The sequence below is a fragment of the Ylistrum balloti genome, unplaced genomic scaffold (assembly GCF_031769215.1).
Source record: "Ylistrum balloti isolate Yb309-2 unplaced genomic scaffold, AGI_CSIRO_Ybal_v1 Utg369606, whole genome shotgun sequence".
Taxonomy (NCBI): Eukaryota; Metazoa; Mollusca; class Bivalvia; order Pectinida; family Pectinidae; genus Ylistrum; species Ylistrum balloti.
This window is the reverse complement of record NW_026781884.1, coordinates 487,534-500,729: the sequence shown is the minus strand read 5'-3', so window position 1 is coordinate 500,729 and position 13,196 is coordinate 487,534. Positions and strand designations below refer to the sequence as shown.

Sequence of the window (13,196 nt, the reverse complement as noted above, 5' to 3'; positions counted from 1 at the left end):
ATGTTGGAAGCCCGTGTCCTGTATTGTGTGGGATAATACATTACTGGCTCACTGATTGGTCCATCTGAAGTGACCTTTCACCTCAAGACCAATTAGAGAGGTCCATAAAAATATACTGTTGAAAGAAATCTTGGTCATCACTCATATATCTTTGTTTTTCAGTGAATGTGTATATATCTTCATAGAGCTATTTGGTGAACGATTTTTCTTTAAGGGATTTTTGGAAAATTACAACAGCAATATGCTTGATAACTTCATGTTAGCAATAAATGTGTCAACTTTTGAAGCAATGGCCTATTTTGATAATTCAAGGTCAAATTTTAGTATTTTTGATGATGATTATTTCAGATGATATTATGATCCCAGAAACCAGCCAGTTGGATGTTTATGTATCTTTTGTCAACTCCAGTACAGACTCTGTAATATTGCGACTTGTGGGAGACAATTTCAGCGTAAGTACATGTTTTTGTTAAAACCAGAACTTGGCCATAAACAGGAAATCTACTGCAAAAGTAGCATTCATTTTACAAGGGTAAGGAAACATGTTTGTTAAACAATATTTTCCATTTTAAAAATGTTTTTGGCATGGATAGATTTTCACAAGATTGTCCAATATTTTATGCACTGATAACCATGATTTTTTGTTTTATTCTGAGAAGAGAATTTGAGAACTTAATTTTTTGTTAATTAAACAGGAGAAGTTGGATGAACTAGAAACCAAACTGGAAGTAGCTTTCCATGCTGCACCAGAGGATGGTTCCATTGAAGAGGGGTGTGTTTTTGTTGCCTATGTAGATGGTCTTTTCCATCGTGTTCGTGTTCTTGAGAATGAGGGTAGAAAGGTGAGTAAGGTAACAGCAGAATCTGCCACATGTGAATAGTAGATAATTGTGAGATATACATGTTATAGTTTTCACGTTTAGAATGAACACAGTATCATCTTTTTTTTTTTTGTATTTAGAATGGACACAATCTTCCCCTTAAAAGATCTTGTCCCAACATTCTTTCTGTTGTTTTAGATTAATGAAGGTTTTCTGTGGTCTAGGACTACATGGATTTTCCTAGAATCTGAAGCAAAGTTTTTTTTTCAAATTTAACAATAACAAACTACACAAAACACAAAAATAATAAAAGATAAAATTTGATCATACTTTTCCAAAACTGTTACGTTTTCCTTTAAAACTTTATTTGATGAATTCATATAGCTCGGTAAATGCACTTCTAATTTTAACACTTTGCGGTTTAATAGTACCCAGGAAATCAAAGAAAATTAATCCTGAACAAAAATTAATGAATCTTGTTGATTCTTTTTGTAGCATTGAAAAATTCCCAATTTTATGAACTTTTTACAGTGATAAATAAAAATGGCATGGAAATATCTTTCAAAAAGTAATATTTTCATGTCTTTGCTGTTATTAGAAAGAGGAAGTTTAAGAAAAATTGAGTATATAAGAAAGAAACCTGCATGTAGTAACTCAGCAGCGTCTTGGAAAAATGATAAATATATTGCAGTCTTTTATGATTACAATATAGTTATTAAATGATGCTTAGTCATGTCTCCAAAGTTGTTTTGTGTTAACACTTTTTACCACCAAACATGACCATAGAAAAGAAATTTAAAAAAAAATTGTGTCAGTTGGGGGGTGGGGGGGAAGAAAAAGATATCATTGAATTTTTATATGCCCGTCGAAAGACGGACGTATTATGGTATGGCGCTGTCCGGCGTTTGGCATCCGTCATGAACTTTTATTTGTCCGGAGATCTCCTCCTACATTTTTCAGCCGATCTTTATGAAACTTGGTAGGCTTAATCACCATGATATGAAATTGTGTTTTCCTGAACGGGGTTTTGATTAGATGATTTGAATAAGAGTTATGCCCCTTTGCTGTTTTGGATATTCACGGGCGTATTTTGTTCCGCTTTGCAGTACTCTTGTTTATTATTGTATCCATATCAAATTTTGGTTTATCAATATGTGATACTAACAATCATTTACGTAACTATAAATAGTCCTTTCAGCTCTAACACTTTACTTTGCATGAATTCACAGAAAAATGGTTTTCACTCAAGTAAGGGGATACACCTTACTAACGTAAGTTTATCTTGTAGATCAAGTGCCATTTCCTGGACCATGGAGATACTGATATGTTGATTCCAGATCAACTGCGACTCCTGGACCCTGAACTCAATAAGTCTTTACCCTACCAGGTAACTACACAAAACAAATCTTTACTCTACCAGGTAACTCCACAAATCAAATCTTCACCACACCCGGTAACTCCACAAATCAAATCTTCACCACACCCAGTAACTCCACAAATCAAATCTTCACCACACCCAGTAACTCCACAAATCAAATCTTCACCACACCCAGTAACTCCACAAATCAAATCTTCACCACACCCAGTAACTCCACAAATCAAATCTTTACCACACCCAGTAACTCCACAAATCAAATCTTTACCACACCCGGTAACTCCACAAATCAAATCTTCACCACACCCGGTAACTCCACAAATCAAATCTTCACCACACCAGGTAACTCCACAAATCAAATCTTCACACCCAGTAACTCCACAAATCAAATCTTCACCACACCCGGTAACTCCACAAATCAAATCTTCACCACACCCAGTAACTCCACAAATCAAATCTTTACCACACCCGGTAACTCCACAAATCTTCACCACACCCAGTAACTCCACAAATCAAATCTTCACCACACCCAGTAACTCCACAAATCAAATCTTCACCACACCCGGTAACTCCACAAATCAAATCTTCACCACACCCGGTAACTCCACAAATCAAATCTTCACCACACCCGGTAACTCCACAAATCAAATCTTCACCACACCCGGTAACTCCACAAATCAAATCTTTACCACACCAGGTAACTCCACAAATCAAATCTTTACCACACCCGGTAACTCCAAAAATCAAATCTTTACCACACCCGGTAACTCCACAAATCAAATCTTTACCACACCCGGTAACTCCACAAATCAACCCGGTAACTCCACAAATCAAATCCTCACCACACCCGGTAACTCCACAAATCAAATCTTCAGCACACCCGGTAACTCCACAAATCAAATCTTTACCACACCCGGTAACTCCACAAATCAAATCTTTACCACACCCGGTAACTCCACAAATCAAATCTTCACCACACCCGGTAACTCCACAAATCAAATCTTCACCACACCCGGTAACTCCACAAATCAAATCTTCAGCACACCCGGTAACTCCACAAATCAAATCTTTACCACACCCGGTAACTCCACAAATCAAATCTTCATCACACCCGGTAACTCCACAAATCAAATCTTCAGCACACCCGGTAACTCCACAAATCAAATCTTTACCACACCCGGTAACTCCACAAATCAAATCTTCATCACACCCAATAACTCCACAAAAAAAATCTTCACCACACCCGGTAACTCAACAAAGCAGAAAAAATGACATGATAAGACATGTACGTGGCTTTGTTCCAGGCTATAGAAGTGTCCCTGTATGGCCTGGAAGAAGTATCGGAAAACATCACTGTGTTGGAATCACTGTTTGACTTTGCACTTGGAAAAACCTGTGTGGCAGAGGTCGTTAGTAGGTAAGGAAGAAATGAAACAAACTAACTAACAAAGGTAAGAACCTGATAAAAAGGGAATTTTGAATAGTGATTATAGTCATTTTGTTCTAACCTTTCAAAGGAGGGGTGAGTAAAGGTCATATATGTTAGTCGGTATCTTATTGATTCATCACTGTTTCATTGAAGACTGCTTAAGACTGTATAAGGTATAATTAACTTTAATTGCATTGTACATTTTGTTTGAAATCAATTATTATGTACAACGCAACATAAGAGAAGCAAACATACTTAGAGTGAACGTCATAAGATAAATTTAAAACAATGGAAACATGCATTTACCAAGATTAAAAAAATCATAGCATTGATTTAAAATATAGGAACATTTTAGATACAAGTTTGCAACTTCTATCAAAAATTCAGTACGAGTACAAGCTTAAGAAAAGTAAACAAGTAAATTTTAGTCGAATCAACCAGCTGACTGGTGAGTTGTTTGTTGCTTAGTGCAGGAGGTTGCTGAACTTATGCAGTATGGCCTTCATCAAGTCTTTCACTTCCTTTTCCATCTTGATGTAAACTTACAAGTCTCCAATGCTGAAAACAAACACCTTCACAAAAATGATAAGACCTTAATTGGCTTTGCCTAACTCCAGAAGACGAATCAGCATTTGATTAAGATATGTTTGCTTGTGTGAGTCTGTATGAGTTGGAATGGTTCTAACACTACTGTGTTTTGAAATAATGTAATAATGTATCATTATTCATACAAATACTTCTATAACTGGTCGTAGCTAAGACAGTGAAACACAGAAAAACAGATATTTGCAATTATATAGCCATAATTTGCCTCAAAACACACTGGTTTTTCCCCCTCTTAATATGTAAACTGGTTGTTTGATAATCTGTATTATGTTTCTGTAACAAACTTTTCTTCCTTTCAGGGAAGAATGTCTATCTGTGATACTGTTCGACACCTTCGGCCAGGAAGATGTTAACATCAATGAACTGATCGCCAAGACTTACAAAGAAGCATCAGCGACTTCACTGTTGACGAGTCATTCTTCCCCCTTGGGTAGTGTAGCCAATCTGCTTGACCGCCCCTCAGACACAGCAGACCGCCCACTTGATTCTTCACTCTCAAATAAATCTGTAGACACTAAGAGTAGTAGTGTTTCTTCTCTATCGGACGCCTCTGATGGTGTGACTTCTCCTAACAGACCAGAGGAGAAACCAGATTCTCATCATCTGTCACCGGAGTCTAGTTATCATGCAACCCTAGCCACTAAACTTGAAACTGGACAAAAAGCTGGTAATGAGTATGTTGGACAAAAGCTCACACCTGCCCAACAATACGCTTCTACAAATGTGCGATCTGAAACCCCTGCATCAGTCAAAGACAAGCTCCTTGTTAGGCAGAAATCTTCAGATTCTTGGGAGACAGAAGAGAGTGAGGAGGAGATAGGAGAAGAAATCAGTGATGAAAAATCAGAAGATATAAACCAGAATTCTGTGGAAATCAAAGATTTTGAATGTGTTTCTGTGACTGAGAAAACAGCTGATGAAAAGTCTGTGATAGTTGTTTCTGACGATGCTAATGCTTCAGGGGGTGGGAATGTAATGGGTGAGGAGATTGTGGTTACTGATGACGTTACCAGTATGTCAGGTGGAGACATCTTAGTAGAAAAGGCACAGCCTAGCAGTTTGTACACATGGGGGACAGGAAAACAAGCAGCTAAGGGCTCAGATGAAGACCTTTGGGACAAAGAGGCCTACCATCGTCGAAAAGTACCACCGCGTCACACTCTTCCTCAAAATGGACAGTTCTGTGATATTCATGTCGGATTAGTGTTTGATCCAGCAAACTTTGTTGTAAGTGTTTTTCTTCTGTAAACAGCTAGTGTGTGAAAATCTTCTTTTTGAATAATGATGTTCTTTATCATCAATGTTTGATTTTAGATGCTTGTACTTGTGATAAGTGGTATTCATTAGGGCTATCCCTGTAAAACATCTATCCCACCCCAGGACTCTAGATTTTGTCTCATGGTATTCCAGTAAAACATTTATCCCACCCCAGGACTCTAGATTTTGTCTCATGGTATTCCAGTAAAACATTTATCCCACCTCTCGTGGTATTCCAGTTAAACATTTATCCCACCCCAGGACTCTAGGTTTTGTCTCATGGTATTCCAGTAAAACATCTATCCCACCCCAGGCCAGTTAAACATTTATCCCACCCCAGGATTTTTTGTCTCATGGTATTCCAGTAAAACATCTATCCCACCCCAGGCCAGTAAAACATCTATCCCACCCCAGGCCAGTAAAACATCTATCCCACCCCAGGCCAGTAAAACATCTATCCCACCCCAGGCCAGTTAAACATCTATCCCACCCCAGGCCAGTAAAACATCTATCCCACCCCAGGCCAGTAAAACATCTATCCCACCCCAGGCCAGTAAAACATCTATCCCACCCCAGGGCTCTAGGTTTTGTCTCGTGGTATTCCAGTAAAACATCTATCCCACCCCAGGCCAGTAAAACATCTATCCCACCCCAGGCCAGTAAAACATCTATCCCACCCCAGGCCAGTTTCTATCCCACCCCAGGCCAGTAAACATTCCCACCCCAGGCCAGTAACATCTATCCCAGGCCAGTAAAACCAGGCCAGTAAAACATCTATCCCAGTAAAACATCTATCCAGGCCAGTAAAACTCCTAGGTTTTGTCAGGTATTCCAGTAAAACATCACCCCAGGCCAGTAAAACATCTATCCCACCCCAGGCCAGGACTAAAACATCCAGTAAAACATCCCACCCCAGGACTCTAGGTTTTGTCTCAGTGGTAGGTTTTGTCTCATAGTATTCCAGTAAAACATCTATCCCACCCCAGGCCAAAACATCTATCCCACCCCAGGCCAGTTTTGTCCCACCCCAGGCCAGTAAACATCTATCCCACCCCAGGCCAGTCCCCACCCCAGGCCAGTAAAACATCTATCCCACCCCAGGCCAGTAAAACATCTATCCCATCCCAGGCCAGTAAAACATCTATCCCACCCCAGGACTCTAGGTTTTGTCTCGTGGTATTCCAGTAAAACATCTATCCCACCCCAGGCCAGTAAAACATCTATCCCACCCCAGGCCAGTCCCACCCCAGGACTCTAGGTTTTGTCTCATAGGTATTCCAGTAAAACATCTATCCCACCCCAGGACACTAGGTTTTGTCTCATGGTATTCCAGTAAAACATCTATCCCACCCCAGGACTCTAGGTTTTGTCTCAAAACATCTATCCCACCCCAGGACTCTAGGTTTTGTCTCAGGTATTCCAGTAAAACATCTATCCCACCCCAGGACTCTAGGTTTTGTCTCATGGTATTCCAGTAAAACATCTATCCCACCCCAGGACTCTAGGTTTTGTCTCATGGTATTCCAGTAAAACATCTAACCCCAGGACTCTAGGTTTTGTCCCATAGTATTCCAGTAAAACATCTATCCCACCCCAGGACTCTAGGTTTTGTCTCATGGTATTCCAGTAAAACATCTATCCCACCCCAGGACTCTAGGTTTTGTCTCATAGTATTCCAGTAAAACATCTATCCCATCCCAGGCCAGTAAAACATCTATCCCACCCCAGGACTCTAGGTTTTGTCTCATGGTATTCCAGTAAAACATCTATCCCACCCCAGGACTCCAGGTTTGTATAGATTCCAGTAAAACATCTATCCCACCCCAGGCCAGTTAAACATTTATCCCACCCCAGGACTCTAGGTTTTGTCTCATGGTATTCCAGTAAAACATCTATCCCACCCCAGGCCAGTAAAACATCTATCCCACCCCAGGACTCTAGGTTTTGTCTCATGGTATTCCAGTAAAACATCTATCCCACCCCAGGCCAGTAAAACATCTATCCCACCCCAGGACTCTAGGTTTTGTCTCATGGTATTCCAGTAAAACATCTATCCCACCCCAGGACTCTAGGTTTTGTCTCGTGGTATTCCAGTAAAACATCTATCCCACCCCAGGCCAGTAAAACATCTATCCCACCCCAGGCCAGTAAAACATCTATCCCACCCCAGGCCAGTAAAACATCTATCCCACCCCAGGACTCTAGGTTTTGTCTCATGGTATTCCAGTAAAACATCTATCCCACCCCAGGACTCTAGGTTTTGTCTCATGGTATTCCAGTAAAACATCTATCCCACCCCAGGACTCTAGGTTTTGTCTCATAGTATTCCAGTAAAACATCTATCCCACCCCAGGACTCTAGGTTTTGTCTCATGGTATTCCAGTAAAACATCTATCCCACCCCAGGACTCTAGGTTTTGTCTCATAGTATTCCAGTAAAACATCTATCCCATCCCAGGCCAGTAAAACATCTATCCCACCCCAGGACTCTAGGTTTTGTCTCATGGTATTCCAGTAAAACATCTATCCCACCCCAGGCCAGTAAAACATCTATCCCACCCCAGGACTCTAGGTTTTGTCTCATGGTATTCCAGTAAAACATCTATCCCACCCCAGGACTCTAGGTTTTGTCTCATAGTATTCCAGTAAAACATCTATCCCACCCCAGGACTCTAGGTTTTGTCTCATGGTATTCCAGTAAAACATCTATCCCACCCCAGGACTCTAGGTTTTGTCTCATAGTATTCCAGTAAAACATCTATCCCACCCCAGGCCAGTAAAACATCTATCCCACCCCAGGACTCTAGGTTTTTTCTCATGGTATTCCAGTAAAACATCTATCCCACCCCAGGCCAGTAAAACATCTATCCCACCCCAGGACTCTAGGTTTTGTCTCGTGGTATTCCAGTAAAACATTTATCCCACCCCAGGCCAGTAAAACATCTATCCCACCCCAGGCCAGTAAAACATCTATCCCACCCCAGGCCAGTAAAACATCTATCCCACCCCAGGACTCTAGGTTTTGTCTCATGGTATTCCAGTAAAACATTTATCCCACCCCAGGCCAGTAAAACATCTATCCCACCCCAGGACTCTAGGTTTTGTCTCGTGGTATTCCAGTAAAACATCTATCCCACCCCAGGACTCTAGGTTTTGTCTCATGGTATTCTAGTAAAACATTTTTCCCATGAATGATTAAGGGGAACGTCAATGAAAATTACAGCATTCTAGTTACACGAAGTCCCACATCAACCAAACTTCAAAAATGAAGATACTGATGATACTACAGATTCTAACTAAAGAAGGTTAATTTGTTGACTGGATTTGATGCATGTTTTATGTTTGATCAACCCCATGTTTTATTCAGATGTTGATGTTTATAATGATGTGGTTGATTGAGACAGATGAGATTTTCTGTGTAATATCTGACATATTAATATTTTTTAATGTCTTTAGTTTAGAAAAACCTTATTTCATGGAAAGAAAAGATGGATATTAGGGTTTTCATGGGAGTTTTTTAGATTTTGAAAAATAATTTTAGATTTTGAAAAATAATTTTAGAATTTGCATATTAGGGTTATAGGCATGTATGGATGGTACATTGCTAAATCAAGGTGTAATGAGAAAATTCAAAGTTGATTGGTTGTGTCCAGGTGGTGTTTACTTATCAACCGCCCCTGTCAGACTCGTGTGTGAGTAACAGCTGGGACAGTATCAACATCTCCATACATCTGTCTTCACATCTACAGGATTATAATGTCAGATAACAGGCTTTGAAACACTGGAAATTGATTATTAGTAGTGATGGGAAATTAGTTAAGATCCATAATCAATTATCAGTTAAAGTTGGATAGATTATTCAGTGTTGTTAATTGATTACATAATTAATTGGCTGTGTGTTCAATATTCATAAAAAGTGAATGAATTCACTGTTGCAGTGATGTTTTCTTTTCTGATAACTTAAACCATAAATACCTCACTCACCTAGAATTTGCATAAGAATGTATATCATTGACAATTGGCGTCTTTATTGTGCATATCAATATGAATTTTGTTTTCGTTAAAAGGGAAGAAAATATTGAGGTACCAATGATCGATTGTTAATAAATACAATTATTCATCACATCAAATGAGGTTTAACCATCTAATAATTGATTATATCAAATTATTTTCCCATCACTAGTTATTAGGAAATAATCTAAACATTGCATTAAGTTGTTCAGATTTCCTGGAAACCATCTTGTTAATACTGATAAAGTAATCACTCCAGAATGGCAGTATACACAATAGAACATGAGAAGTGTGTGAAGGCACCGGAGATGCATGACAACATTTCAGAATTTATACATTCATTCAGTCGATTCCAGGATATAAGATGTATGGAGATGGATTCATTCTGTTCAGTTCTTGTGTTGAATTTTGTTCTGTTTTGATGTGTACTTATTTAAAAAACAAGGCCAACTTGAAAATGAAATGTGTTTCTTGCTACTCCAGTCTTTTATCTATAGGTTTCTACTGTGTCTTCTGTTGATACCTGGAAAATTTAACAAACATAGTTTAAAGGAACAGTACCATATCTATTATAAGCTGTGTCACTATCCTGGAGCATTTGTAAGGTTTTTTCTAAAGATTTGTCCATGTAAATCACATCTATGGATTAGTTTTACATATTGTTATCAAATACATTGTATTTGGAAATGAGCACATGAAATTGGAAAGAAAAATTAACAATAAAAAATATGAAAAAGGCTGCTTCCTATATGGGATTGAAATTTTGATCTTCACACATCAATGCTCAACTACCAAAGTGAGTCATGAATACCTTAAGCCAGAAAGATGTAACTTATTCCCTTAGCTGCACTATGTGACATAGATGGGACAAAAGAGTCAACAGTTTAGGCTATCATGATCATAAAACTGTAATATTGGTACTCTGTTTACTTACAAAGAATATTAAGGAAACATGAAACAGATATTTTTTTCTTTGGCCTTAAAAGTTTCAGCTGCTTATTCCTTTGCCACAGGAACACATCTACAACTGGAGCAGATAAAACGAGATTTTTTTTTTTAGTTTTTTTGTTATGTTTTAATTGTTTACACAATTTCCCACTAATGCTTGAGTTTAGTATTAACAATTCCAACAAAAAATTAACAAAGTGGTTTTTGTTGAATTCATTTATATTTTCTTGACCTTTACTTAATATCTTTTCTAAACAAAACATGGAATTGTTACACAATTATATATGAGATACTGTACATTGGTTGATTTCATGGAGTTTATGTTTTGTGGATGCAGGGCTCTCACACCCCATTTTGGGACTGGGGCCCGGGGCCCTTAGAATTGGGAAAAATAATGGTGTTTTCCTTAGAATTGGGAAAACTTGGGGTCTAAATAGGGAAAAAAAGATAGTATTTTGCATTGGGGTTCGGCCCCAAATCTGGCAGATCGAGAGCCCTGGGATGTCCACAAATTTTAATTTCATTGTTACCAATACAGCAATAACATTCATTTTCCATGATTTTGATTCACTGTAAACATATTTAAGTTTTTTGTGGTCTTTAATGACTAAATATAAATAATCCACATGATATAGTGCCAAGCATAACCCAATTGGTATCCCATTATTCAGAAAGTCAGGTATATGATACATAAACGCATTTCATTAGAGACATATCCTGTGTGTCAAAGACATTATCCAGTGACAGGATACATTACAGTGACTGTTTTGTGACACCTTTCATTTTTTTATTTTCAGATAACGCCTTTTGACACTATGTCTGACATACAGAGACTTCATCAGGAGTTGAACGACTACATGTCAGAAACACAATCACAGCAGGTAAAAATTGATAAAATTTTCACTTTAGGAGGCTTTCTGAATTCTGTTTGAGTAAAGTCAAAGGTGAAACAAGTTGTTTATTTTTTTTTTTTCATTAACATTTCATCACATTACTTTCTACAAATTCTTCATATTAACTGAATGCACCATGCAATAATTTTTTTTAGAACTATTAAGATTAGTATACTGACATTTGATCATATTGTTACTTTAGTAATAAAACTCATGTTGCATTGCTCTTACTGAAATCATATTCAGAAATAAAAATAACAAAAACAAAACTGAAATCTCTTAAGATTTGCCATAGATTGAATTTATATATCTTAAGCCATGAACTGAACAAATTGCTGTTCCTGAAAAGTCCTTGAATTTAATGTCAGAAAGTTCTGGAATTTGATTTCTCAAATATTTTAAATGACACTTTTCGGTCAATGCATATCACAGAGAGATGCAGCATTTAAAGTTTATGTACAATTTTGGCTATCATGGTATGTTATAGAGGCTGTCTGAGGAGGAAGTGAAGCTTGGACATCTATATGCTGGCCAGCAGGAAGAATGTTGGTATCGCACAATGGTTCGTCAAGCTGTGGGGCCAGAACTGTTTTCGGTGTACTTCCCAGACCTGGGAGAGTTCAATGTTGTGGATACCAGTGAACTACTACCCCTTCCTCTGAAGTTCTGGTCACTACCCTTCCAGGCATTCAAAGCTAAACTTGATAGTAGGTTATCCATTATCTGCTTTTAATTTGCACAATTTAGCTCCAAAATAAATTCTTGCGTATACAATATTTTATCAACTCACTGTCAGATGTAAAATTCCTTTGGTTATTATGGTAGTTGTATTTAAATTTGAGGCTAATTTTCAATTTTGATCTTTGAAACTATCTCCATGGATGTTGTACTATAGCGGATTGAAAGATCTCACAGGACAAAAAAAAAGGATTAGGACTTTTTCATCAAGGACGATGGAAGGTGCAATTACCCTCCTTTGCCTTTTAATGGTATTCTTCAAGGAACAGCTGTCTTTAAGGCACCATAGCATGTTTTGAACTAATGTAATTACCCATCTTAAATTGTATCTCTTCCTGCAAAAAAAAATTATTGAATATAAGAATCTGTTGATATATTGTTGTACAATTGACAATTGATGGTGTATTGTAGCAATTCGTCCAGCCAAACATACTGGGTTCTGGACCGAGGGAGCAATCTTCAAAATGAAGGAGCTGACAGAGGGCAGAAACTTGGTTGGACTAGTAAGAGGGATTGATGACAAGAGAGTTGTCTCCCTTTCACTTGTGGACACTTCTGATGAGAACATAGATATTTGTATTGAGGATGTGTTGATTGAGTTCGGATTCGCGGAACCTTCCTGACTCAGAATTTATCTGAATACACATAGCAGTATGAAAAACGAAAGCATGAATGTGAACCCAATTTACTCTCGGAAAAATTGCAGGCAACTTGCCACGACACTTTATTTTAAAAAAAAATTCAGTGCCATATTGCTTACCTAAAATGGAGAAAAAAAAATCCAATTTTGCTTTTGTTTCTTTAAAGTGAAGAGAGTTATTTCCCTTGCTGGAGTAGTCCCTGATAACTGCTTTGCTTGTATTTTTGCAAATGTTCTTTCCATAGTGTTTAACTAGTATAACTGGATACAGCTCGGTTGATTCAATGTAATCTTGATTTTGATGATGAAGTGGCATGGCTACATATTTATGTATTGTTATATGAAATACTCATCAGAATCACCGTATACATTCTGTTATTATGCAAAAGTATGTACATTACGTTTGGAAGCTACATGATTTGTATTATGTTGTCATTAAAAATACATTTTAAAATAAGGACAGTTGTTTGTTTATAGCC

The 13,196-nt window shown here is 38.0% G+C and overlaps 1 protein-coding gene across 1 annotated transcript in view; it reads left to right on the top strand.

Moving 5' to 3' along the window:
- The window catches only part of LOC132546518 (tudor domain-containing protein 7B-like), a 49,698-nt gene extending 36,524 nt beyond the window's left edge, over nucleotides 1–13,174 (top strand). The window contains exons 19-26 of the mRNA XM_060210239.1: nucleotides 349–452; nucleotides 696–842; nucleotides 2,110–2,208; nucleotides 3,501–3,613; nucleotides 4,531–5,458; nucleotides 11,244–11,327; nucleotides 11,827–12,046; nucleotides 12,489–13,174. Of these exons, the coding sequence (XP_060066222.1) occupies nucleotides 349–452; nucleotides 696–842; nucleotides 2,110–2,208; nucleotides 3,501–3,613; nucleotides 4,531–5,458; nucleotides 11,244–11,327; nucleotides 11,827–12,046; nucleotides 12,489–12,700 (1,907 nt within the window). The 3' untranslated portion in view covers nucleotides 12,701–13,174. The remainder of the gene's footprint in view (nucleotides 1–348; nucleotides 453–695; nucleotides 843–2,109; nucleotides 2,209–3,500; nucleotides 3,614–4,530; nucleotides 5,459–11,243; nucleotides 11,328–11,826; nucleotides 12,047–12,488) is intronic.
- The last annotated feature ends 22 nt before the right edge of the window (nucleotides 13,175–13,196 follow it).